General features: G+C 36.4%; 2 protein-coding genes across 11 annotated transcripts in view; one reads left to right on the top strand and one right to left on the bottom strand.

Moving 5' to 3' along the window:
• On the bottom strand, positions 1-22477 carry ZNF214 (zinc finger protein 214). Of its 10 annotated transcripts, XM_023189929.1 has the most exons (6): positions 22218-22477; positions 21781-21843; positions 21165-21251; positions 14894-14993; positions 3869-4015; positions 766-2729 (listed from the first exon to the last, which is right to left on the bottom strand). In XM_023189929.1, the coding sequence occupies exons 5-6, from the start codon at positions 3993-3995 to the stop codon at positions 1036-1038; spliced, it is 1821 nt and encodes a 606-aa protein (XP_023045697.1). In that variant the 5' UTR covers positions 3996-4015; positions 14894-14993; positions 21165-21251; positions 21781-21843; positions 22218-22477; the 3' UTR covers positions 766-1035. The 10 variants fall into 10 exon arrangements, with proteins under 10 accessions (XP_023045703.1, XP_023045696.1, XP_023045704.1 ...); XM_023189931.1 differs by lacking the exon at positions 14894-14993; XM_031933811.1 differs by lacking the exon at positions 14894-14993 and having other exon boundaries at positions 3869-4011.
• An 81-nt stretch (positions 22478-22558) lies between these two features.
• NLRP14 (NLR family pyrin domain containing 14) overlaps positions 22559-27334 on the top strand; it is a 50165-nt gene continuing 45389 nt past the window's right edge. Inside the window, exon 1 of the mRNA XM_023189811.1 lies at positions 22559-22889. The gene's annotated coding sequence lies outside the window, so the exon portion shown is untranslated. The remainder of the gene's footprint in view (positions 22890-27334) is intronic.

Here is a 27334-nt window from a genome sequence, read left to right as displayed (position 1 = left end):
TTTTTTTTTTTTTTTTTTTTCTCTCGGTATTACTTACTTGTATATCAATAATTAGGACTGTGTATTCCTACTAACTTTATTCTAACCTAATGGCCAAACTCTCTTCTTACATAATTAGCTTTAGGGTTCATCGTTGCACAGAGTTCTGAGTTCAATGCTGTCCTTGCAGATATTTCTCTATTACCACTCCGTTCTACTGAGATTAAATAAAATTCTACTGCTTGGATCTCCAATTCCAAACCAATAGAGTATCTTCCATTTCTAGCACTTTTGTCCATACCCTTCACACCTTACTTAGAGAAAATTCTGTACTTCTTGTTATTTGGTATCTGAACCTATTATTAAGCGTGGAAAACCAGGAAAGGGAAGGGATAAGAGTGCACTGTGGTCACCTCAAAGTGAAGCACCCCTGCAACAGAAGGACAGTCCCTGGGTTTTCTGGTTGACAGAGATAAAAACTCAGTGAACACTGTCTCAGATACAAGGTCGTACAATGCTTTCCTATCTTTTATTAGGTGGCTTTTGTCCATAAACAACTGAATTCTACTGGCCAAAACTGAGTTTTAAGTTCTGTGTGTTTCCATCTTTTCTGTTACTTCCTAGGGACTTTTTAGGGGAGTTAAGAGATGTTGTTTAACAGATGGCCAGCCAGTTTCAATTCAAACCAAAATTTAAGTGTTTTGAAGTCAGTGAAAATACAAAGTTGAACACACAATATAATTTCACGCACACTAAAATGCACAGAAAAAAAGACTAGAATGAAACAGAATGAAGTTTTCTCCTTAAATGTTTAATATATTTTATGACTGCATTATATTTATAGTAGGTAAAGAAAAATACACAATAATTTTAAATATATAGGGATTTTTCTAAAGATCTCCTTTTGAAGCAAATAATTCTTAGTGGGAGACAGGGAAAACTATAAATGTTGCTTAGGATTACTTGTGTTATTTATAAGATTTCCTTATCAGCAGCACTTTAGGGTTTAAAGGTTAGGTAAACTTTGATTGAAGCTGTTAACTAAATGAACAATATTTATAAGTTTCTTCTTCTATGATTATTGTGAAGATGTGAATTACGATCAAATCCCTTATAATATTCATGGCATTTATAAGGTTTCTCTCCTGCGTGGACTTTTTGATGAATTCGAAGAGCTGAGCTATGACTGAAACCTTTACCACACTTAGCACATTGGTAAGGTTTCTCTCCTGTATGGACCCTCTGATGAATGTGAAGATTAGAACTGTGACTAAAACCCTTTCCACAATCATCACATTTATAGGGCTTTTCTCCTGTATGGACTCTGTGATGAATGAGAAGATGTGAACGCTGACTGAATCCCTTGCCACACTCTTCACATTTGTAGGGTTTCTCTCCAGTATGTACTCTTTGATGAGTGTGAAGCTTTGAACTCTTACTGAAGCTCTTCCCACATTCAGGACAAGTATAGGGTTTCTCCCCTGTATGGACTCTCTGATGAATGCGAAGATCTGAGCTGTGACTAAAGTCCTTCCCACAGTCATCACATTTATAAGGTTTCTCTCCTGTATGCACTCTCTGATGAATTTGAAGATTTGAGCGTTGGGTAAAGCCCTTACCACAGTCTTCACATTTATAAGACTTCTCTCCTGTGTGTACTAACTGATGAATTCGAAGATTTGAGCTCTGGCTGAAGCCCTTACCACACTCATCACACTTATATGGTTTTTCTCCTGTGTGGACTCTCTGATGAACATGAAGTACTGAACTCCGATTAAAACTCTTACCACACTGATTGCACTTAAAAGGCTTCTCTCCTATGTGAAGTCTCTGGTGAATGTGAAGTAATGAATTCCTACTGAGGTCTTTATCACACTCAATTTTATAGAATTTCTCTTCTGTGTGAACGCTTTGATGATTGTGAAGACTAGAGATCCGGCTGAAGCTCTTACCATATGCATTACAGCTGTAAGGTACCTCCCCTATGTGAACTCTCTGATGAAAGTGAACTCCTGAGCTCTGATGCAAGTTACTGTCAACTTCATCACATCCATACAGCTTCTTACCTATGTGGATTCTTGGATGTCTATACAAGGCTGATATCTGAGAGAAGCATGCTTTATGGATGGAACATTGACAGAGGTTTTCTCTAGGTTGATTTCTCTTGTGGAAAATACACCGTGAGTTCCAACAATAAATTTCTTTACATTTATTACATCCACAGTAGTTTTCTTCCATTGAATCTTTCAGTAGGTCTTTCTGACATATCACCCCAATGTACTGTGGAAGGTCTTCCTCCACTGGGATATAAGAATGCTGAACTATGAGCTTCTGTTCTTTTTCCATGGAGAGGTTTTTCCTGGATATGCCAAGATGGTATCTGCCCCCTTGAAAACCATGTGAACCACTCATGTAGATTTCTCTACCATAGTCTTGGGTGGTTTTTGTTTCTAAGGACTGCCAAGGTATAAAATTTTTATATTTTAAGTTCCTGCGATTTTTGCTTTCAAAAGTCAGTTCATAGTTCCCACACCCTGGTACTTGTGTGGAAAGTATTAACCATTTCTGACACTGGGAGCGATCTTGCTGTGTTAGGTCTTTGGAATCTTTCCCTTGAACAGTTTCCCCATAGTTCTGATTCTCACACATCTGAGCACCAGCATTCCACCAGCCTTGCCAGCAGGAAAAATTTTCATATTCTAAGTATCTGAATTTTTCTTCTTGGGATTTGTAGCTCTCATTCCAGTTTTCTAGAAAAATAAGATAATCCCATAATGAGATAAAAGTTGTGTTGAAAAATTTCCAACTATCTAAATCAATGATCTTTAAATGATAGGAATATATGTGTGGGTGGGGGTAGGAAAGGAGGGTTATGACTCTGGCTGCTCCATTTGGGTCTGAAATTCATTTGTTTTGTTCATTCACGTATGTATTCATTCATTCACTTATTTATTCATTCCACAAGCATATTTTGAACAGGCACTGTTAGAAAGATTTAACTTCTATTTACCAGGCACTGTTAGAAATGAGAATAATACCAACTGCTTCATGGAAATAGTCTTAAAGACTGAGATATAATTAGATTACTTTATTTTGGATATTATATTGTTCCTATTTTTCTGTTCTAGAATAGCATGGTAGATTGAGAAAAAATGACTACATTAACTCACTACTTTACCTACACCTTTGGTATTCTCCTTCCACACTCTCTCTATGCTTGGCTACACAACTTGCATTGTTAACTGGGAAAAGAACAAAAGTCACACAAGCAGAGACTTGAAAAGTCCCTCCCCTCTCTCGATGCTTTTGAAAATCCTGTGACCCCCACTATGTAAGTGTGCTTGGGTTGGCTTGTTTGAAGAGAGATATGTGACCAACACATTCCCACTACCTCCACTGATACTGAGCCAACTGCCCCACAGGTGAGTCAGGCCAGGCAGCTTAATCTTAGACCAGTCAGCCACAACCAAATCTCTCCATGATAAAAGATCTATCCAGTCAATAAGAATCATAAAAAATAATAAAGTTTGTTTTTAAGCCACTAAGTCTGGCACAGTATGTTATACAACAAAAGCTAACTTATACAAATAGCATGAAGAGAGAAAAAATTTAGGACCACACAAAATTGACTACATATGGAGATATGTGTTTTAAGGGCAATGCAGAAAATAACTAAAACTAATAATCACAAGTATCTATTAATGATACAACCTAAGTGTCCTGGAATCTGTCTTGCTTTATCTTCTATTTGTGACCTGATTTAAGAAACATTTTTGAGAATATCTCTTCCAACACCTCAATATAACACCCAGATAAAAAAACAAAATACTCAACAAAACTGCTCCTAGAAGAAACTCTGACTATTTCCTATGAGGTGGGATAACTTTACCTACTGACATGACATTTGTGTAGTTCTCCCACATGACCTCCCTGTAGAGCCTTTTTTGAGAAGAATCCAGGAATTTCCACTCTTCCAAAGTAAAAATAATAGTGACATCGTCAAACGTTACTGCCATCTGGTCAAAGATCAGGCTTTCTAGGAAAAAGAAATATAAGTGAGAAGATAGACAAAGATAAAGACATTTAGCAGATTAACACAAGTGGCAAGCCAAAAAGAACTTCAACAAAGAAGAAAACCAAAAAAGGTAAGGAGAGGTATAACAATAGTAGTAAAATAGCTAAATAATATATCCAATCATGAAACATCATCACTATCAAAAGAAACACCTATACAGCACTTGTCTACTAACTACTAAGTTTTTTACCTATATTTCAGTTACTCCTCACAGAAATCCCATGTTGTAGGTAGCTTTCTACTACTATTATGCATTTTAGAATGGAGAAGAGATAAATATATGTATTAAAACTGCCTAAAGTAATTCTTTTAGTGGAAAGAACAGATCATAAATTGGTTATGTGGCAAATCCATTTTATTTCTTTTTAAATTTTTCATTGTATCTATTTGATCACACATTCTCAATTCTAAATTTCAATTTAAAATATTGAGTACCTACTAAGAATAAAGGAAACAGATACTTTTAAGGAGTTTACAATAAAATGGAAGGAAAGCCAAATACTATCATCAGCAGCAGCAGCACCATCTTAGCTGCAGCTAAATCTTATTGAACGTTTATGAATAGGGCTATGTTATCTCATTTACTCTCAGAACAATCCAATAAGGTATTATTATTCACACTAAATGAATACGCAAACTAACGTTTAGCAAGACTAAGTTACTTGTACAAGATTATGTAGTTACATCATAGAGGTTTTTAAACCCAGCACTACCTATTAAATAAAAGTGAGATAAATTAAAAACGTTTGATGAAGTGTTTCAGTTGAGATTTCCATATACTGTCATAATGTGTTAATGAAGGGTAAAGGAAAGATGTACTGAAATATTCAAGGGTAAAAAATATGCAACCAAACTACTATTTTCCAAATAAACTACATGAAAATACATGTCTAAACAATAAAGCATTAACCACAAATAAGAACTCAAGAATGAGAACATTCAGAGCCATATATTTAAATATCTAGTGGCCTATTTTTAATGTTTATAAAATAGATTTAATAAATTTTAAATATAATGAATCCACTTTAAATATATAAATTAAAAAAAGAAAAGAAATTTGGGATGCTCAGAAACTCAAACTACAGGAGTGAAAACTGTGAAAGTTGTCTCTGTCTAGAAAATAAATGGACTCACTGATCTCTAATGTTATAAAAAGTAAAATAAAAATAAAACTCAATCTGTAGTTATTGGATTTGTTATTTTTTAAAAAAATTTAAATATTTATTTTAAAAACATATTAGCAATTAAGAGTCTAATTTCTTTTACCGAAAATAAGTTCATAAATATTTAAAACATTGAAATAATATAAGTAAAAATTAAAAGCCTACCTTCCCCCAAATAATTTAAGAAATAACCACTATAACCAGTTTTCACTGTGTTTTTTCTAAACTTCTTCCATGTATACACAACACACATTCATACTTCACTGATTTTTTTCCTTAATAAAGACACGATAATTCTGCAATTTTCTTTTTTTCGTTTAATACATAGTGTACAACTTCCCACTTCAGTACAGGTAGACCTATCTTCTTTATGGTAATTTTTAAACATGCCCATAAATTTATGGTAATTTTTAAACATGCCCATAAATTATTTGATCCTTTCCTTTCAAGAAGTGAAGGCTAATTCCCCACCCCTTGAATATGGGCTGAACTTAGTGAGTAACTTCTGATGAATAGGAAATAAAGTGGATAAGGAAGTAGTGGTATGCAACTTTGGAGGCTGGGTCATAAAGTCACTGCAGCTTCTTTCTTGCTCTCTCTAGGATCACTAGCTCTGGGAAAAGCTATATGCTATGTCATGAAAAAACCTAAGCAGACCTGTGGTGAGGAATTGGGACGTTCTGCTTTCACTGAGAAATGAGACATCTTGCCAGCCATGTGACTAAACTATCTTAGAACTGGATCCTCCAACCACAGTGCAGCCTTCAGATGACTGCAGTCCCTGCTGACAGCTTCACTGCAACTTCATGAGAGACCTTGAGACAGCTTTGCTTCTTTCAGATTCCTCACCCTCAGAAACTGGGTAAGATAATGTTTGCTGTTTTAAGTATTAAATAATTTGTTTTGCAATAATAGATAACTAATATTATTTGTAAAACTTATGTAGCATTTCATTTTATTGATGTCCAAGACTTAACTGTTCCCATATTAATGGACATTAAGATCGCTTCCAGTTTCTTGGCTACAACATATAGCAAAAGAATTCTCTTAAATATATAATTAGTTCTATTGTAATAATATTTCTATATGATAATGTCTATATGATAAATACAAATATTTCTATATGATAAATAGATATATTTCTGTATGACAAACTTCTAGAAGTGAAATTGTCAGGCATCTGTATTTCAGTTTACTAAAAAATACTATAAAATGTCCCTTGAAAATATTTTTTTTTTGAAAATATTTTTTTAAATGTTACAAATATTTTTCCCAATGGAACAATAAAAGCAAGACACCTATATTCAATATTAGCAAGTACGATAAATCTAAACAGAAAAAAGAATTATATAAATGATAAACTAAGATGACAAGTAAGCCTATTGATAGAGAAAAGAATACTAAAATTGAGTTTTAAAATAAAGTGGCATACTGCTTATAAGAGATATACTCCAAACTAATGAATTCTGAAGGATTAAAAATGATCTGGCTAATTGTTTTCTTGTGGCGTTTAAGTTCTTTATTCACTTCCTGTTAGCTGGTTCTTTTGTTCCAGAGACTTGGTTAGACTACGGTTCATTTTTTCTGACAAGAATACCTGCGTATATACTTCCTATAATACATTTTAGTTAGCTAAACTGAACAATGGCTTCAGGTGCTGTCAGCCCAGTCCTTGCATTCCAAGATTCTCTTAAACCTTTCATTAAAAGTTTTAGCAATAAATGATGATCATTTCCTGGATTTGTGATTTCATTAGGTTTTACAAATTGGTTGTCTAATTCTGTAATTCTACCATTCCTTGTGCATACATATGCTATAATTCTTCTATAATGAAAAACTTGCCATTACAATTTTTCTGGTTATCCTGAAATGTAATCCTAATGAAAAAGATAAGATAAAATGCTTGATTATCTCCCAAACTTACTGTCTTTTAAAAATCAATTTTCAGAGTAATGAGATGGGGCAAAGCAATCACCAACTATGACCAATGAGATTTGTATTATTTTGCTTTTCAGTGTTTTCATACTCACTGATTCTTACATAGTGGATGGGTTGCAATTAAATTGCAATCATTTTTCTTTTAGATGTGCAAGATTCTCTCATCTCAGACTAGTAGGAATCCCTTCAGGTTGGCTCCTAGGTTTGTAATATGACCATTTTTGGTGTTTGACAGCTTTCCTTACTTTCTGGCACAACAAATGTCCAGGTTCATTCTTGTTCCATTTCCTTGACGAACTAGGATGTAGTATTTCTCCCAGGAGTTGGTAATTTTCCACTCCTTTTTTGGTATATAAGTAACCCTCCAACAACATTATATAAACTTGATATCTCTTTTGTCTTCTCATCTATGCATATAGCTCTGATTATTAGTTTTCTTTAAGGTCCTTTTCAAGAAAGGTCAGTTAAAATCATTCTCTATACACCTGGAGTTTTGATTCCTTCTTTTAATATTGTCAGATTTTGCTTATACAATTTGAAATGGATGCTTAGCTATATATTAGTTCATGCCTAATACATCTGCTTGATGGATCTTAACCTGTTTAACATGATTGACCTTTTATTGTGAAATTAAATAGGTCTTTTGTAAAGAGCACAGAGCAAGATTTCTGTTTTTCACTCAATCAGTATGACTCAGTTATTTTATTATCCATGTTTGTTTATTGTGATTACTAATATAGACTTATTTCTAACATATCGTTTTTAATTCTTCCTTTCCTGTCTCTTAGATTGACTGACAGTTTTATGCTTAAATTTCTTCTCATCACCACATTTTCATCTATATAGATCTCAATTTCACACATTATTTTAATAAGTAACCTAAATATATTTTAAACATATACACTTGCCTAGTTTTCTAATAAGTCAATTAAGAAGAAAAACAAATTCAGGAAAGGCTGCATGAAATATGACAAGAAAGGTGATCAAGTACCTTGGTAAAGTTTATTGTTATCATAAAACAAAACTAACAGCAAAAAATATAGGAGAGCAAACAAAGAAAAAAGGAGACATAGAAAGTATGTCAATGCCTACATATCTGAACTACAATTCTTGACAATACAAACATGAGGGGAGAAAGAGAAGGACATAAGAGTGTGTTAAAGTCCACGTCTTACTAAAAATATGACCTAGATATTAATACATTTAAAAAGTCACTAGGGGCAAATAAAAGTCATTGTGGGTTTTAAGTTAGATATTAATACATTTAAAAAGTCAGTAGGGATAAATAAAAGTCATTGTGGATTTTAAGTTAAGCACAACCATCATAAGAACCAAAATGGAATCTATGAAAAACAAAATAAAAACAGAAGACAACTTGCTCCATGGGAAAACAGAAAATAAGAAAATAAAAGATGGCAAAATAATATAATAATAATTATAATAAATTTAAATAATTTAATCTTACAGATTAAAAGACCCATAGATTAAAAAATAAGATTTAGCATGTGGTTTAGAAGAGATACACTAAAAAGAAAAACATCTAAAAATACAAGGATAGAAAAAGATTACAAAAATATGCATCAAAAGCAAGCTGAAATAGCAAACTTAATTTCAGATGAGTAAAATTTATGGCAAATGCATCCACAAATAAAATTTCAAAACGTACCAAACGACAAGTGTCACAAATGTGAGGGGAAATACATATACCATTAGTTGTAATGATAGATATTAATATGTCCCTCTCAAAAAATTATAGCAAGCAAACAAAAAAACACTAATAATATGAAGACTAAACACTACAAATAATAAGCTTCAGTTATTTTATCTGTGTTGAACTCTGCACCACCAAAATACAAAATACACATTATTTTCATGAATACATAGCACTATAAGATAGACCATGTATTAGTCCATAAAATAAATCATGATAAATTCCAAAGCATCAACATAATACAGAATACATTCTCTAGCTACAATGTAATAAAATTTGAAAGTATTAACAATAGAATTTTAAAAGTCCACACTTCTGAAACCCAAGTAACATACTAAATTATTAAGTAATCTTTGAATTTAAAAGAAAAAAGTAACAATTCTTAATATTTTTTTCCTAAAAATCTAAACGTAATAATGACAATAATTACACAAAAAATGTGCAAGATCCAAATGAAATACTTGAAGGAAACAAAAATGGCTAGAGCAGCTGAGCAAAGTGGCACACACCTGTAATCCCAGCACTCTGGGCAGAATGCTCAAGCCCAGGAGTTTGAGACCACCCTGGGCAATATGGAGAAACCCCATCTCTACAAAAAATACAAAAATTAGCCAGGCGTGGTGGCACACACCTGTAGTCCCAGCTACTCAGGAAGTTGAGGTAGGAGGAGTGATTGAGTCTGGGAGGTTGAGGCTGCAATAAGCTGTGATTGTACCACTCCACTCCAGCCCGCAAGACAGAGTGAGACGCTGTCTTAAATAAATGAATAAATAAATATATTTTTAAAAAACCCAGCCAAACTAACATTATACTGAATAGGTGAAGGCTCAAAGTATTTACCTTGAGAACCAGAAAAAGACAAGAATGCTCACTCTCACCACTCCTATTCAACATAGTACTGGAAGTCCTAGCCAGAGCAATCCGGCAAAAGAAAGAAATAAAAGGTATCCAAATAAAAAGACATGAAGTCAAACTATCTCTGTTTGCAGATGATATGATTCTATACCTAGAAAATCCCAGAGTCTCTGCCCCAAAGCTCCTTTAGTTAATAAACAACTTCAGGAAAGTTTCAGGATACAAAACCGATATACGAAATACAGTAGCATTTCTATATACGAATAACATCCAAGCTGAGAGCCAAATCAAGAATGCAATCACATTTACAATAGCCACAAAAAGAATAAAATATCTATGCATACTGCTAACCATGTACATAAAAGATCTCTACAACAAGAATTACAAAGCACTGCTCAAAGAAATCAGAGATGACATAAACAAATGGAAAAACATTCCATGTTCATGGATAAAATCAACATAATCAAAATGGGCATACTGAAGCAGTATACAGATTCAATGATACTTCTATCAAACTACCAATGACATTCTTCACTGAATTAGAAAAAAAAAACTATTTTAAAATTCACATGGAACCCAAAAGGAGCCCAAATAGCCAAGGCAACCCTAAGCAAAATGAACAAAGCTAGAGGCATCACGTTACCGGAGTTCAAACTACAAAGCTGCAGTAACCAAAATAGCAGGGTACTCATATAAAAACAGACACATACACCAAAGGAACAGAATATAGAGCCCGGAAAAAAATGCCTCACACCTACCACCATCTGATCTTCAACAAAGTTGACAAAAACAAGCAATGGGAAAGGACTCCTATTCAATGAATGGTGCTGGGATAACTGGCTAGCCATATGTAGAAGATTGAAACTAGACCCCTTCCTTACACAGTATACAAAAATCAATTTGCCATGGTTTGAAGACTTACATGAAAACCTAAAACTGTAAAAACCCTGAAAGAGGCCGGGCGCGGTGGCTCAAGCCTGTAATCCCAGCACTTTGGGAGGCTGAGAAGGGCGGATCACGAGGTCAGGAGATCGAGACCATCCTGGCTAACACAGTGAAACCCCGTCTCTACTAAAAAAATACAAAAAACTAGCCGGGCGAGGTGGCGGGCGCCTGTAGTCCCAGCTGCTCCGGAGGCCGAGGCAGGAGAATGGCGTAAACCCGGGAGGCGGAGCTTGCAGTGAGCTGAGATCCCGCCACTGCACTCCAGCCTGGGCGACAGAGCAAGACTCCGTCTCAAAAAAAAAAAAAAAAAAAAAAAAAAACCCTGAAAGATAACCTAGGGGATACCATTCTGGACACAGGACTTGGCAAAGATTTCATGATTAAGACACCAAAAGCAACTGTAACAAAAACAAAAATTGACAAATGGGACCTAATTAAAGTAAAGAGCTTCTGCATAGCAAAAGAAATTATCAACAGAGTAAACAGACAACGTACAGAATGGGAGAAAATATTTGCAAACTATGCATCTGACGAAGATCCAAAGTCTAGAATCGATAAAGAATTTAAACAAATCAACAAACAAAAAACAACCCCATTAAAAAGTAGGCAAAGGACATAAATACTTTTCAAAAGAACACATACATGAAGTCAACAAGCATATGAAAAAAATGCTCAATATCACTAATTATCAGATAAAGGCAAATCAAAACCACAGTGAGATACTATCTCATACCAGTCAGATGGCTATTATTATTATTATTATTTTTTTTTTTTTGAGACAGAGTCTTGCTCTGTCGCCCGGGCTAGAGTGCAGTGGCCGGATCTCAGCTCACTGCAAGCTCCACCTCCCGGGTTTACGCCATTCTCCTGCCTCAGCCTCCAGAGTAGCTGGGACTACAGGCACCTGCCACCTCGCCCGGCTAGTTTTTTTGTATTTTTAGTAGAGACGGGGTTTCACCATGTTAGCCAGGATGGTCTCGATCTCCTGACCTCGTGATCCGCCCGTCTTGGCCTCCCAAAGTGCTGGGATTACAGGCTTGAGCCACCGCGCCCGGCCTCAGATGGCTATTATTAAAAATTCAAAAAATAGTAAGATGCTGACAAGATAGCAGAGGAAAGGGAATAGTTAAATATGCTGATGGTGGGAATGTAAATTAGTTCAGTCATTGTGAAAAGCAGTGTGGTGATTTCTCAAAGAACTTAAAACAGAATTACCATACAGCAATCCCGTTACTGGGTATATGCCCAAAGGAATATAAATTGTTCTACCATAAAGACAATAAGCATGTGTATGTTCATTTCAGCACTATTCACAATAGCAAAGACATGGAATCAACCTAAATGCCCATTAAAAATAGACTGGATAAAGAAAATGTGGTACACATACACCATGGAATACTACACAGGCATTAAAAAAGAACAAAATGATGTCCTTTGCAGCAACATGGATGTCCTTTGCAGCAACATGGATGGAGCTGCAGGCCATTATCCTAAGTGAACTAATGCAGAAACAGAAAACCAAATACTGCATGTTCTCACTTATATGTTGGAGCTAAATATTGAGAACATATGGCCACAAAGAAGGGAGCAACAGATATTAGGGCCTACTTGAAGGTAGTGGGTGAGAGGAGGGCGAGGATCAAAAAACCACCTATCTGGTACTATGCTTTACCTGGTTGACAAAATAATTTCAATGTCAAACACCCATGACTCACAATTTATCTATATAACAAAGCTGTATATATACCCCTAATCCTAAAATAAAAGTTAAAAAAAAGTCTAGAAATAAAGCATTCAGCTCAGGAGTGTAAAAAAGAGAAACCATCTCCCATTAAAAAAAAAAAAAAAAGATCAAACTTCAAAAAAGAAGAATAAAGTGGATGTCAAAGATATAAGAAACAAATAAATGATTGAGAAAATGCATAAAGCCAAAAGATGTTCTTAAAAATTTAATGTCAGATCAATGAAAGTCAGATTTCTAATAAGACGGTTATGAAAAAAATACAGGGCAAAATAAGGAAACAACTTTAGACATAAGATTTTTCAATGATGCAAAGGTGTTGTGAACTATATATATAAGGATATTTATCAGCTACAGGCAAATACACCTAAATATGTACCTAAAGGGATCAACTCCCAGTAAAGTACCAAAAGGGAAATAATAAAATGGCAAAATAGATGAAAGACTAATAAAAAATTATATAGACTAGTAAGTACTAAATTAAAATGGCAGCCACGCTCTTCCTCCCTCTCCCTAATCCCAAAGCTCTAAGAGCTTTATAGTTGAGTTCTAGCAAACATGTAATTAACTTAATTACTATTACAATATATTGTTTTCAAAAGTAGAGAGTGAAAATTGCCAACTTATTTTATGTAGCTAGTGTAATCTTGGATTCCAAGGCCAGATAAGAATGATACAAATAAAATTAAATTATGGCACATTTGTAAATTTTGTAAATACACAAAAATCCTAAATAAAATATCAGCTAATTAAATTCAGTAATATATCAAATATATGCCTCGTGATCAGTTTATTATAGGAATGCAAGGATCGTTCAACATGAGAAAAATCTATTAACATAATTCACTGTATTAATAGAAAACAGAATAAATCCATGATAATCTCAACTGCTGCAGAAAAATCATGTGATATAAAGTTCAGGAAGTACAACACCCATATATTCTCTTAAAAACACTTTTAGCAAACTAGAGGGAAAAAATAAACTCCCTACAGTGGCAAAGGTTAAACATCAAGAACTTTAAGCTTAATGGAGAAACTTCACATATATTCCCTTTACAATGGTAACAAGAATGACCACCATCACTGCTGCTTTCAACATAGCACTAGAGATTCTGGCACATACTATAAGAAAAAGAACTAAGAGGTATAAGGATTAGAAGCAAAAATATAAAATGTCATTATTTGCATAGTTATGGCCATCTACCTAGAAAAAGAGTATACAGTAAACTATAAATTAAGAGAGTTCAGCAAAACTATCAGATACAATAAAGAAATAGTTTAACTGACTCAGCAATCAACTACTAGAAAGTAAGATACCATTCACACCAGAAAAAAAAAGAAAAAAAAAAACCCCATCTTAACCAAGAATACAAAGAATTCTTTGAAGAAAACTTTCACATTCCAATAAAGAAGAAAGATTATCTAAATAAAAGGAGAAGTATGCTTCCATGCTCTTGGATGCAGTAACTTAAATTCAATACATTCCAGTCAAATTTCCAGATGGCTATTCTGAGGAACAGAATAGACTTCTGTTCCTTAAAATTGACAAAGGAAATAAGTTGGTAAAGACAAGTAAACCAAACAGGAAGACTACCAGATACTGACATATCACCAAAACTATAGTAGTAAAGTCAGAACAGACAAACAGACCAGTAGAACAGAGTAGAGGGCTCAGAGACTAACCAATGTGCTTCTTTATCTACAAAAACATATTAACAATAGAGGTGGCATTAAAAATCAAAGACAGAAGTATGGATTATTTACCAGATAGCATTATGAAAACTGATTGACTATATGAGTTAAATAAAACTGGATTCCAACTTAATACAATATACAATGGGGACACAAGATCAAGTAAGCACTGAAATGTCAAGGGGAAAACTATAAAATTAATGAAAAAAAGATAGAATTTGAAAACATTTACCACTGTTAAATGAATCCAAGAGCCAGTCCCTTGAAAGGAAAAATATTAATAACAAAGTAGATAAATCACAAGCTAGTTAATCAAAGGGGAAAAAAGGAGCACAAATAGAAAAAAAATAAAAATAAGGTTAGGGAAATGGCAACTACAACCTTTAAAAATAACTGGAACAAAAGTTTTCTCAAATAAATTCTTTCAAAGTTTCAAAGAATAGATTATCTGATGCTATGAAATTATTCCAAGGCATCAAAAACTGTTCAAGGCATCAGAAACTTGAAAAACTATTCAAGACATCAGAAATAAAGTGAAATATAAGGCCAGTAAAATCCAGCAGCACTTGAATTCATAATCTACTACCATATAAATAATTGCTTCAACATTTAGTAGCTTAAAACAGCAATAATTATTTACTATTTCTTATGTTTTTTTCTGGGTCAGAAATTCAGGAGTGGCTTAGCTAGGCAGTTCTGGTTTGGATCTCACAAGATTGTTGGGTTGTTGGTTAGATCTGCAGTCATCAAAAGGCTTGACTGAGAAGGATTCAGTTCCAGGGTGGCTAACTCACATGGCTGGCAGGCTGGTCTAAATGTTGATGAGAGATCTGTTTCTCTCCAAGTGGTCCTTTCAAGTGGTGGGGGCTATCTGTCAACATGGTGCAAGTTTCCCTAAAGAAAGTCAAGCAAAAGCTGCATTATTTTCATGACTTAGCCTTGGAGGTCACATCCTATCACTTCTGCTGTACTCCACTGATGAGGCAATCACAAGCCACGACTATATTTGAGAGGGGTGGGACCCAGACCCCACCTTTCAGTGGAAACAATGTCAGTCACATTGTAAGAAGAGCATGAAAAAATAGCATAAATTATAAGTGTTGGGAAAAAGCTGAGTGTTGGGAGGGAAACTGAGGAAGGGCTTGCATAGTATCCTTTGGAACGTGTCTAGACTTGCTGACTCCTTGCTTCTAGCCCTCCTAGGCTCCTATTCCCATTATCTCAAACAGCAGAACATGTTCCATATAAATGCTAAGCCATCGCTGCTGTAAATCATGTGCTTAACGCAACATGTCCTTTTGACCTCCACATTCTCACCACCTGTTTCTCTGTTGGATTACCAATAAATAGCGTGGGCTCCCAGAGCTTGGGGCCTTCTCAGCCTCCGTACAATAGTGATGATCCCCTGGTGTCCCACCTTTTTCTCTCTGCCTCTTTCTCAATCCTTTCACTCCGCCAGACTTTGCCACCCCCATGACCTGGTGTTGGTTCTGATCACCCCAACAATAAGTAAGGCCATCTTTGGGACTCAATCTGTTATAATACCAAAGCATATTATAGCATGGTAAAGTGGTAGTTTATTCCAGAAAGTAAAGGAAGGCTCAAATTAGGAAAGTAATTAACTTTAAACTTTTATAATAACATCAAATAAGAAAAGCCATATGATTATTTTAATGGATGCCAAAAAGTATACTTCTTAAAATTCAACATGCATCCTTCATTTAAAACTACAGACAAAGCATGCAAAACAAAACAAAGCAAAAGACATACAAACATATCTTAAACGCAAAGGTAAAACATTAAAGTCATTCTTGTTAAAACTGGAAACTTGACAAGGATACTGCAAATCCACGATTTTTAAACTACTGTGAAACTACATGATAATGCAATTAGACAAAATTAACTGTAGAGGATATGACTGCACATCTGAGAGAGCCAAGAAAATCAGCTGAAAACTAATGGCAATTATAAGGGAATTCATGATCCCAGAAATTCTGCTACTAGAATTATAAACTAGTGATTACACGTGTATACCAAAAGATCTGTACAAGAACAGTTAGAGCATGATAAATGCTGTAACAGCAAAAAACTAAAAACAATCCAAAAAGTCAACAACAAAATAGATAAGTTGTTCATACTATGAAACAGTACACAGCTATGAAAATGAACAACTACGTGAATCAACATCGATGCACTGTAAAAGTTAACATTATGCAAAAGAAGCCATTCATGGAAGAATACATACAGTGATTCCATTTATATAATGTTCAAAAATATGCAAAACTAAACAATTGTGTTTAGAAATGTAGATGTAGTTAAAAGCACAGGAAAAAAAAAAAAAAACTAAGGCATAACAAGATAGTGGAAAGGGGTGGGAAATAAATTTTGGAGTCATCAGGGGGCTTTTAAAAGTATATGCTGATTTAGGCTGGGCATGCTGGCTCATGCCTATAATCTCAGCCCTTTGGGAGGCTGAGGCAGGCAGGTCACTTGAGGCCAGGAGTTCGAGATCAGCCTGGCCAACATGGGGAAACTCTGTCACAGAAAAAAAAAAAATATATATTACCCGGGAGGTGGAGGTTGCAGTGTGCTGAGATCATGCTACTGTACTCCAGGGTGGGAAAGAAAGCAAACAGTCTGTCTTAAAAATAAAAAACAGTATATGCTGAGTTCAGTGGTGGATATCCATGTTATTATATTTTAAATTGTACATATGTTTTCATATATTCTTTTGCTTATATGAAATACATCAATAAAGTTCAAATTACATAAAATTTAAGAGTATAGAAAAAGAGTTCAGACATATAAATAATATATATATATATATATATATATTGAGATGGAGTCTCGCTCTGTCTCCCAGGCTGGAGTGCAGTGGCATGATCTCAGCTCACTGTAAGCTCTGCCTAAGTGAAATGTATAATAGCAATTAAGAATATAAATTCCTAAAAATAAATTTACCAAAAATACTCAGAACCTATACAAAGATAGTCTTAGAATTTGAGGGCTAAAAATAGGGTTGGGGCAGGTGCAGTGGCTCATGCCTGTAAGCCCAGCACTTTGGGAGGCCAAGGCGGGGTGGATCACTTGAAGTCAGGAGTTCGAGACTAGCCTGGCCAACATGGTAAAACCTTGTCTCTACTAAAAATACAAAAATTAGCCAGACGTGGCAGCTCACACCTGTAATCCCAGCTACTTGGGAGGCTGAGGCATGAGAATCACTTGAACCTGGGAGACAGAGGTTGCAGTGAGCCAAGAGTGTGCCACTGCACTCCAGCCTGGGTAACAGAGCAAGATGACTCTGTCTCAAAAAAAAACAAACAAAAAAAAAAAACAAAAAATACACACACAAAAAAAACAGTTGAAAAAACAAGACGACTCTGCTCAGTCTTAGGAGAAATAAATATAATTTTGTTCTAACTAAACTTATCTCTGTTTTCAAGCAGGTTTAATCAAGATATTAATCTTGATTTTGATGTGGGGGTGGAGGAGCTGTAACAAACTGATTTTCAAATGCTTTTGAAAGAAAACCATTTTGAAAGTGGAATAATGAGGAAAGGCTAATTCAATGGCATATTAAAACTTTAACAAGGACTCTGTAATTCATAACATGACTTGACATAGAAGTAGAGAAGATCAATGGAAACGGGTACAAATCCAGAGATGGACACGACTACAACAGTGCATTTTACACATGACAAAGGTTATATCAAATTTGTGGGGGGAAGATAGCTTATTCAATTAATGATGTTGGAATAAATGATGACATATGGCAGAAAAAAAAATGAAGCTTGATTCTCTGTCTCAGTTCTAATGTTTTTGTGACTAAAAAAAATTATATCAGATATGCATTATAGTTCAAATAATAGCTAACTTAACACAATCAATTATTAGTGAGTTCTTCATGTCCAGCACTGTTGTAAGTTATTTTTACATGTATGATCTTGTTTAACATTCTACACAGTAGCTGTTATTTCTCCAATATAAAGATAAAAGACTGGCTAAGTGATTCAATCTAGTTCACAGTACTAAGAAGTGATAGACATGCAATAAGCTTAGGTAGTAGATGTAGAGCCTGTACTATGACCAGTGTGCTATACTGATTAAATATAATGAAAGATTAACATATACTTATTATTGAAAACTTATTATATATATGTTCCTTTTACATCTTTTTGTCCAAAATGGAAATCATCAGAATATTATTCTGTGGAAAAAGTCATCCTCTCTCCTTTTTATCTTCACTGAGTGAAAAAGAAAGGCTACATTCTTCTTCATTGCCTATTAAATGCACTACATATAAAGGACAACAATAAAAACATTCTGATACCAGTATAAGAATTGAGAAGAGGGTCCAGAAAACAAGACAGCCTCAAAAGTAATCTTTATATACATATGTATATGTGTAATTTTGTATATGAAAAGGTAGCACCACAGTCAGTAGAGAAGATAAATGTTAGCAGAAAAATTAAATAACTAGGAAGTAAAAAGAATGTTTAAATTCTGTCATTTCTCACATCAAAATAAATTCTTGATAGATTTAAAAATTAAAAGTTTAAAATACTTAACACAATAAACAGGAAAATTAAAGCAATTACATATTAAATTTGGAAGTGAAGAGGAGATTTCTAAGCACAAAACCATATAAGTAAAAGAAATAAGATTTCATTTTATGCAAATTAAAAACTTATATAAACAAGTCCTTAAAGTAAAAGGCAAATGATAAACTAGGAGAAATATTTATAACATATGACAAATAATTTATATGTTTTACACACAGAATATCTACTATCAAATGGAAACAAAAACTTCAGTAGGAAAACAGTGACGTATATCAAAAGGCGATTCATCAAAGAAGGAATATAAAGAGTCAATGAATATATGTAAAAAAGTCAACCCTACTGAGGATTAAAAGGATGCAAATCAAGGCAAAATTTAAAAACTAATACTTAATGCTGGCAAAGGCTCAGTAAGATAGAATCATTAATCAAATGGTTGTAGGAGTTCAAGTTCATGTAACATTTCTAAAAGAGAACGTGAGTTTTTCAAAAGCCTAAAACATGCTTATCTCCTTTGATTCTGTTTTCCTATTTCTCAGAGTATATCTTGAGAATATAAAAAGACATATACTTAACAAATTACGTTAAGTATTATAAGATATTTATAACAACAAAATATTGGGAAATACTTAAATTTTCCCCAATAAAAAGCAAACTTAATGGGAGGCCAAGGTGGGCAGATTGCCTGAGCTTAGGAGTTTGAGACCAGCCTGGGCAACATGGTGAAACCCCGTCTCTACTAAAAATATAAAAAAATTAGCCGGGTGTGGCAGCGTGCACCTGTAGTTCTAGCTACTTGGGAGGCTGAAGCAGGAGAACTGCTTGAACCAGGGAGGCTGAGGTTGCAGTGAGCCAAGATCACGCCACTGCATTCCAGCCTGGGCGACACAGCGAGACTCCGTCTCAAAAAAAAGAAAGAAAGCAAAGTTAAATAAAGCATAGTATATACCTAGAATGGAACACTATATAGTCATTAAAACTCATGCTACCAAAGCATGCTTGGAAAAATGCTCATTATATGTTAAGTGAAAAATATTCATACATTGAATAAATATTTACTGAGTGCTTAGTATATGCACAATACAATTCTATATACTGGGAACATTTCCTTCCCTCATGAAGCCTATTTGTCATGACTCAAATTGTTTAATTTAATATTTTATATACACTAATCTTTTTATATACATGTGTGCATATGGGTGCATATACCCATATATTCACATTTGTACATGTGTACATACATATCAGTATTTGTACAGACAAGTGAGTATGTATATATGATAAGTATTAGATAAAAGACTACAGTAGGCCGGGCGCGGTGGCTCAAGCCTGTAATCCCAGCACTTTGGGAGGCCGAGACGGGCGGATCACGAGGTCAGGAGATCGAGACCATCCTGGCCAACACGGTGAAACCCCGTCTCTACTAAAAATACAAAAAAAACGAGCCGGGCGAGGTGGGGCTCCTGTAGTCCCAGCTACTCGGGAGGCGGAGGCAGGAGAATGGCGTGAACCCGGAAGGCAGAGCTTGCAGTGAGCTGAGATCCGGCCACTGCACTCCAGCCTGGGGGACAGAGCAAGACTCCGTCTCAAAAAAAAAAAAAAAAGATAAAAGACTACAAGTAAATATACCCAGAGGTCAACAATGGCTATCTGTCAATATGGTTCATGTGAAGAGATGCACAAGAATAAATAACAAACTTAAACATTAACTGCCCTCCACAATGTGGCTTTATACATTCATGTTACATTTCCTTGTCACTAGCCTGGTTTCCTTATTTGTTCCCTCAAATTGTACTTGAGATTAAATGATGGCTTTCCTATTTAGAATGATATCTTCCTACTCATAATTGTTCAAATCTGAGTTTCTGTTGCTGTGCTTTAAGTGCCACTCATTCTGGCACTGTTTAATGTGGATAACTTCAGAAATTATCATTAATCTCACACAATTTGTTCCCCTCAATGTTAAGACTTTTTTTTTTGAAAGGGAGTCTTCCTCTGTCGCCCAGGCTGGAGTGCAGTGGCGCCATCCTGGCTCACTGCAACTTCAGTCTCCCGGGTTCAAGCAATTCTCCTGCTTCAGCCTCCTAAGTAGCTGGGATTACAGGTGCCCACCACAATGCCTGGCTAATTTTCATATTTATAATAAAGACAAGGTTTCACTATGTTGGCCAGGCTGGTCTCAAACTCCTGACCTCAAGTGATCCACCCACCTTGGCCTCCCAAAGTGCTGGGATTACAGGCATGAGCCACTGTGCCTGGCCATGACATTTATTCCTTTATCTCAGAACACCAAGAACAGCATGAATTATAAAGTAGACTTGAGTGACTGAATGAATGAATGAGTCAACGTTGGGAAAAGACATTGGGTTGGGGCAGGGTCAAGTCTGCATGCTTAAAAATTTCTCAGGCAAGCGAGGAACATTTTCTGTCCAGTCATCCATCCATCCTCATTGCCACTTCCACTACCTCCACCATCCATGAAGAATGCAGGGACAATCATCCTCACCTGGGATCAGACTATGAGGAAAACAGTGTACATTCCTTCCTCCTTTGTGTTCCTTTTCTCGGGAAGGGTGGTGGTGAGATGGCTGAGCTGAGGAGGAAGGGGGATTGAAAACTCAGTATGACTTTAAATTCCCAAACTCATTAAATTCCCCACATACTAACTGGGTATGATGCACAAATCTCCTAGCAAGAGGTCAAAAAGAAGCCTATGAATGTTCTTGTTTCCTTTCAACGACCAGAAAGGAGAGCTATGAACACTGGCACCTTGAAATTTATTTGCAACCCTCTAGAAACTTCAAAAGATACAACTCATTTATTGAGATTACTACTACTACTAATAATAATAATAGAAAAGCACTAGCAAACTTAAATAGTATCTATTTTCAAGGTATTTTTCTTATTTTGTTCAATTTAAGGACAAAATCATTCCGTTGTCCTCCCCTACTTGCTAAACAGGAATACTGGATTTACTATCAGAAAGGTACCCGCAGTCTTAGAGAAGTATCCCAGAACTGGAGCTCCCAGGTTCTGATCAAAGTCTCAACTCTGTCATCAAGCACTTGTAGAACTTTAAAGAGGACCAAACTTCTAGATCTTCAAGGTCTCAGTTTCCTTACCTGTAAAATGGGGGCATGAGCCTTTGCCAACCCAATCCTTCCTTGCTGATCACAGGTAGGTTCCTGGGCAAAATGATAAGCAATTAGTTAAGAGTCCTTATTCTCTAGGGAAAAAACGTTTCATGAGTGCCCTAAGAGCAGGACAGGTTTGGGCTCCCCCAACGCGTCACGGGCTGACCAAGTGTAAGCACCAGAGAACCAGACACACAAACGGTTCTCTAGGAGCGGGATCTCCAGGTCTTGGCCACAGATCCGGGGGTCCTCTGCCCCTACAGTGAAGACGCGCGCGGCCTCCGTTGCTTATCCAGATCCCCGGCCAGAACTCTGCCCCAGCACCGAACGCCGGGCACCCATACCCCAGGGACCAAGGTGATTCTGCCCTCCTCTACTTGCCTTTGTTCAGTCTTAACGTGGGAGAGAAGCCGTGATGTACCCACCTACACCGGTGTCTCCGGGGTTTCTAAACCGGAGTCGCTTTTCAGTCCGTGACCCTCGATTTTCTGCCCCTCTTCCTTCAAACACAGCTCGTCTTGCCCTGTCCGCTTCTGGCTCAGTCCTCCCAAGAGTTCACGTCACTTAACGGAGCCTGTGAGAGTGGACCGTGATGGCCAAAACACTCAGTCCACACAAACAATGGCCGCAGCCCGGCTGGACCGAAACGGAAGTCCTAGGTCTTGGAGTAGACACTTGCAGTGTTTCCGTGGATACGGGAGGGGCGGGGCGGGAAGAGACAGCGCGGTGGAACGTGACTCCTGATTGGCCAGAAGAGGCCTGATTGGCCTCCCGACCTTTGGCTGCTGGTATTCCGGCGCAGGAGAGCAGTGCGCTCCGGAGCTGCGGGCGCTCGGGGAATGAGGCGAGGACGCACCGGCATTAATGGAATAGGAGTACTACCGAAGCATTTAGGGCCCCGGGGAAGGGGGCGTGGCTGGAAACGGAGCGACTGGCTTCGGAGAATTCTGTGACCCTCACCGCCGCGACCCACCCCGAGGAAACGCTGGCAGGTCGCCTTTGGTTGGCAAGGCGTAGTTGTCCTCGCTGTCCCGCGCCCTCGGCGGAATGGGCACCCCACTAGCCCTGGCACTAGCTAGCATCGCTCTAAACTCGAAGTTAGAGCTTTTCAAATTCCGTCCTATTGTTGCCAGAGACCCTCTTCGTTCCTGGTCCAGTGAGGCTTTCCTCCCTCCTGCCTTCCTGGCAAATCCCAGGCTCCTCTGGAGACTCCAGGCAGAGAAGGGAAATGCACAGTGGAGCTGAAATGAAGCCATGAAAAGGAGCCCCTCCTCAGTGTCCTGGGACCACAGAGTTGCAAGAGCCTGTTCTGTTATTTACCCGAGTGTGTTATATTAGGAAAATATTTTCACATCTTTGGGCCCTGTCCCTCAAACTTGGGCTTGATCAGTAATATTCAAACATTTTATTAGGCAAGGAACTTTTGGTAGGATAGTCATTAAAAGCAAGGGACTCCTTGGATTCTAATCTGGCAACACCACTTATGAGATCTTGGCTGGACTACCTAACCTTTAAGCATCAGCTTAATAGGCGTAATATTGATAGCCAATAATAATAGTAACTATTTCACAGACTTGTTAGATTGAAATGAGTTAGTGTAATTTAAATGCTTAAACCAGCCCCTGGCACATAGGAAGTACTATGTGAACTGTATGTTTACAGTTTGATGTTTAGCAGGGATGGGTGGCCCAGCGCCTATCTGCTTGAATTCACCACACAATAAACACCTGCATTTTTTATGACTCTGGAGACCACATTTTGAAAATTATTGGGCGTGGACCCTCCCTGGTTTGAGCATTCAGAGAGTATAGCATAGCATTTTAAAAATGTGGGCTTTGTTGTCAGACGGAACTGACGTTAAAAGCTATCAATCATTGTTATCCACTAGGTGGTGTTGAGCAGATTGTTTAACCGCGGAGCAGATTGTTTAACCGCTCGCCCTTAAGTATTTTCACCTGTAAATTGCAACCTATTTAAAAAGCTAAGGCAGGGCGCGGTGGCTCAAGCCTGTAATCCCAGCACTTTGGGAGGCTGAGACGGGCGGATCACGAGGTCAGGAGATCAAGACCATCCTGGCTAACACGGTGAAACCCCATCTCTACTAAAAATTACAAAAAAACTAGCCGGGCGCGGTGGCGGGCGCCTGTAGTCCCAGCTACTCAGAAGGCTGAGGCAGGAGAATGGCCTGAATCCGGGAGGCAGAGGTTGCAGTGAGCTGAGATCTGGCCACTGCACTCCAGCCTGGGCGACAGAGCGAGACTCCGTCTCAAAAAAAAATAATAATAATAAAATAAAAATAAAAAATAAAAAGCTACAATTGATAGTTGAATTGCTGAATGCAGAGACACTGACCAGTAAGAAGGAACACTGGAAGTGGGCTGTTCTGCCACACTGCTTCCAACCTGAGAACCTGAACCTCAATGAACTAATCAAAATTAAAAGGAAAAAAAAAAAAGCTAAGAGGATCCAGTTTTCAGAGAAACAAGATGTGTATCTGAAGAAATATACCTGATAAAGGGTAGAGGCCAATATGAATAGCGAAGATCACCAAGTATAGCATACACAAGACTTTTAGGAATGAATTCTACCCAGTTACAGTTTGGGGTTTAGCAGGGGTGGGCAGCCCAGAGCCTATCTGCCTCCATCCACCACACAATGAGCATCTGCATTTTTTATGACTCTGGAAGCTACATTTTGAAAATCATTGGTCATGGACCCTCCCTGGCTTGAACGTGGAGACCCAAAGCACCATCTTTGATGGGGTCCCTGGGAGCAGTCACCAGATGCCTAGAGATGTACCCAGGGGAGGAGTGAAGAAACTGCCTTGCATGGGAAGAGAGGGATAGCGCAAGTTCCTAGTCCAAGGTGTTGCAGATTCTTCATAGCAAATAGTTGAAGAATCTAAGAATTCTATGCTTGAGGGCATAGAATTTTCCGTAATTTTGGTCAATGTCACATAACTAAGAACACAAATTAGAGTCAAGTCTGACAAGACAGCAAGGAATGTAGGGGCCAAGATCCTGATGAAAAGGGAATCTTTAAGCAGCCAACCTAAAACCTGGTGGTTTTCTCTTCAGACATTAGCAGAATTCTTAAGATGAACAGGGAAAGAAGATAAGAAGAAAACTGTTGAAGTGCACAGAAAATTTTCAGAGGTCTCATCACAGATCAGAGGAAATAAGAATTATAGTTCAAAACCCACCAAGAAAGAGATACCCAACTAGAATTCCTGGAAAGCAAAAGAATAAGTACAGAAGCAAACTGGCAATAAATAGAGATGGAGCTACAATTCAACTTTGAGTCAGCTCCATACCTGACTGGATTGTTATTATCTGCCCCCTCTCTAACTGCCTATGAGAGGAACTCTCTCAGGAGGAATGTTATCATTCAGAACTACTACAATGTTTCATATACAATGTCTGATAATTCAACCAAAAATTATAAGGGCAGAAAAAAAGACAATAGAAACAAATTCATGGATGACTAAATTATTGAGCTAACAAATATATATTTAAACTTAATTGTAATTAATATGTTCAGTAATGGAGAAGAGTTGACAAGATCAGGAATTTTAATTGAAAAATTTAAATTTTATGAATAAAAATAAAATTGAGAATGTAATAGATGTGTATGACAGCAGATCAGATCTACCAGAGAAAAAGAGGAAAGAATACAGATACCTAAATGAGAAGATAAAATTTTATATGCACATATAAAATGTTAAATATATGTTTAAATTTTAATTTTATATATATAAAATCTTAAAATAGATATTTTAAGATTTATAAAGTATATTTATAAAATTAAATTATATAAATTTATAAAATTTTAAATATATAATTTTAATTATGTTACATATAATATATATTTCATATGTTTAGCTTGGAGATTTTTTATATAAAAACATTTTTATATAAAAATATCTGTACTATAAAATTTTTATTTTATATATAAATCTATATATAAATCTATTTTTACATATAAAATATAAATATATAAACATTTATATATAAAATAGATTCATATATAAATATTTATATGAATATATTTTATTTATATTTATGTATAAAACTCTCCAAGCTAAAGTACAGAGAAGAAAAGAACATAAATTGTATTAGGCCATTCTTGCATTGTATAAATAAATAACTTGACACTAGATAATTTATAAAGAAAACAGGTTGAATTAGCTCACAGTTCTGCAAGTTTTACAGGTAGCATGGTGCTTGCATCTGCTTGGCTTTTGGGGAGGCTTCAAGAAGCTTACAATCATGATGGAAGGTGAAGGTGCTGTGGGCATGTCTCACATGATGGGAGAAGGAGCGAGAGAGAGAGTAGGGAGAGAGGTTCCACACACTTAAGCAGATATGAGAACTCACTATCACAAGGACATTACCAAGCCATGAGGGACCCACCCCCATGACCCAGATATCACCTACCAGGCCCCACCTCCAATGTTAGGGATTACATTTCAACAGGAGATTTCGGTGGTAACAAATATCCATACTATATCAGAAACATAGGGAACACAATGAAAATATCTAACATACACAAAGTCTCAGAAAAGATAAAGTGAGCAAAGATCAATATGTGAAGAAATTATGATTTATAATTTTCCAAGCCTGATGAAAAATTCTAATTCACAGTGTATGATTTCATTGTAAGTCTCAAATGGTATATTGAAATCCTACAAATATTTCCAGGGATCCCTGGAGCCATGGTATTGATCCTTGACCAAACCAGAATAGAATATACTACATAGGAATTAATGCAGTTTTGTGCTAATGTAGTTTTCCAAAAAATACCAAGAGGGAAATCTGTAACAGCTTGCCAATATTGTTTATAGAAAATGTATTGATGAATGTTTTGCATCTGGTTTCTGTTATGCTATCTTGGTTTCTGCTATTGAACCTGGTCCCATAGCCTGGTTTCAGCTACATGACAGTTGTAGTATAAAAGACCCCTACTTGAATGAGCTGTGGCTTCCCTGAAATCAAAATATCTTAGTGGTTCACTTGCTGGCCATAAAGCACAACCTTGTGACTGAGAGAGGTCTCTGGAATCTGTGTGGGTATTGTGGACCTCCTTTCTTACCCCTGCTGCTTTGTATCCATATCTGTCACAAATCTTTCATGAGTGTGTGTGTATGTGCATGCATGCAAGTCTATGTTACACTGTATTTTTATAAATATCTCTAATAACCTTAGAACATTTGTACATTTGAATGAGAAAAATATGTGAGTAAAATGTGAAAAAAGTCTAATTTTTTCTAATCAAGCATGTTAGCAACTGAGTTGGAGGAGGAAAAATGGTCACTTTTTGAGCCAAAATGTATCCTTTATGATTTGGTTAAAGAAATACCTGAAAGCATAGAAGAGGAAAAAGATAGAGATGGAAATCATGAAAAAAGATCATAGGCTTAAATAGTAGATCTATAAGACCTAATATGCAGACACAAAAGTCTAGAAAGAAAGAAAGAAAGAAAGAAAAAAGAAAGAAAGGAAGGAAGGAAGGAAGGAAGGAAGGAAGGAAGGAAGGAAGGAAG

This window comes from Piliocolobus tephrosceles, chromosome 13 (assembly GCF_002776525.5).
Source record: "Piliocolobus tephrosceles isolate RC106 chromosome 13, ASM277652v3, whole genome shotgun sequence".
Taxonomy (NCBI): domain Eukaryota; kingdom Metazoa; phylum Chordata; class Mammalia; order Primates; family Cercopithecidae; genus Piliocolobus; species Piliocolobus tephrosceles.
Note: the sequence above shows the minus strand (reverse complement) of the source record. Positions and strands in the feature narration are given on the sequence as shown.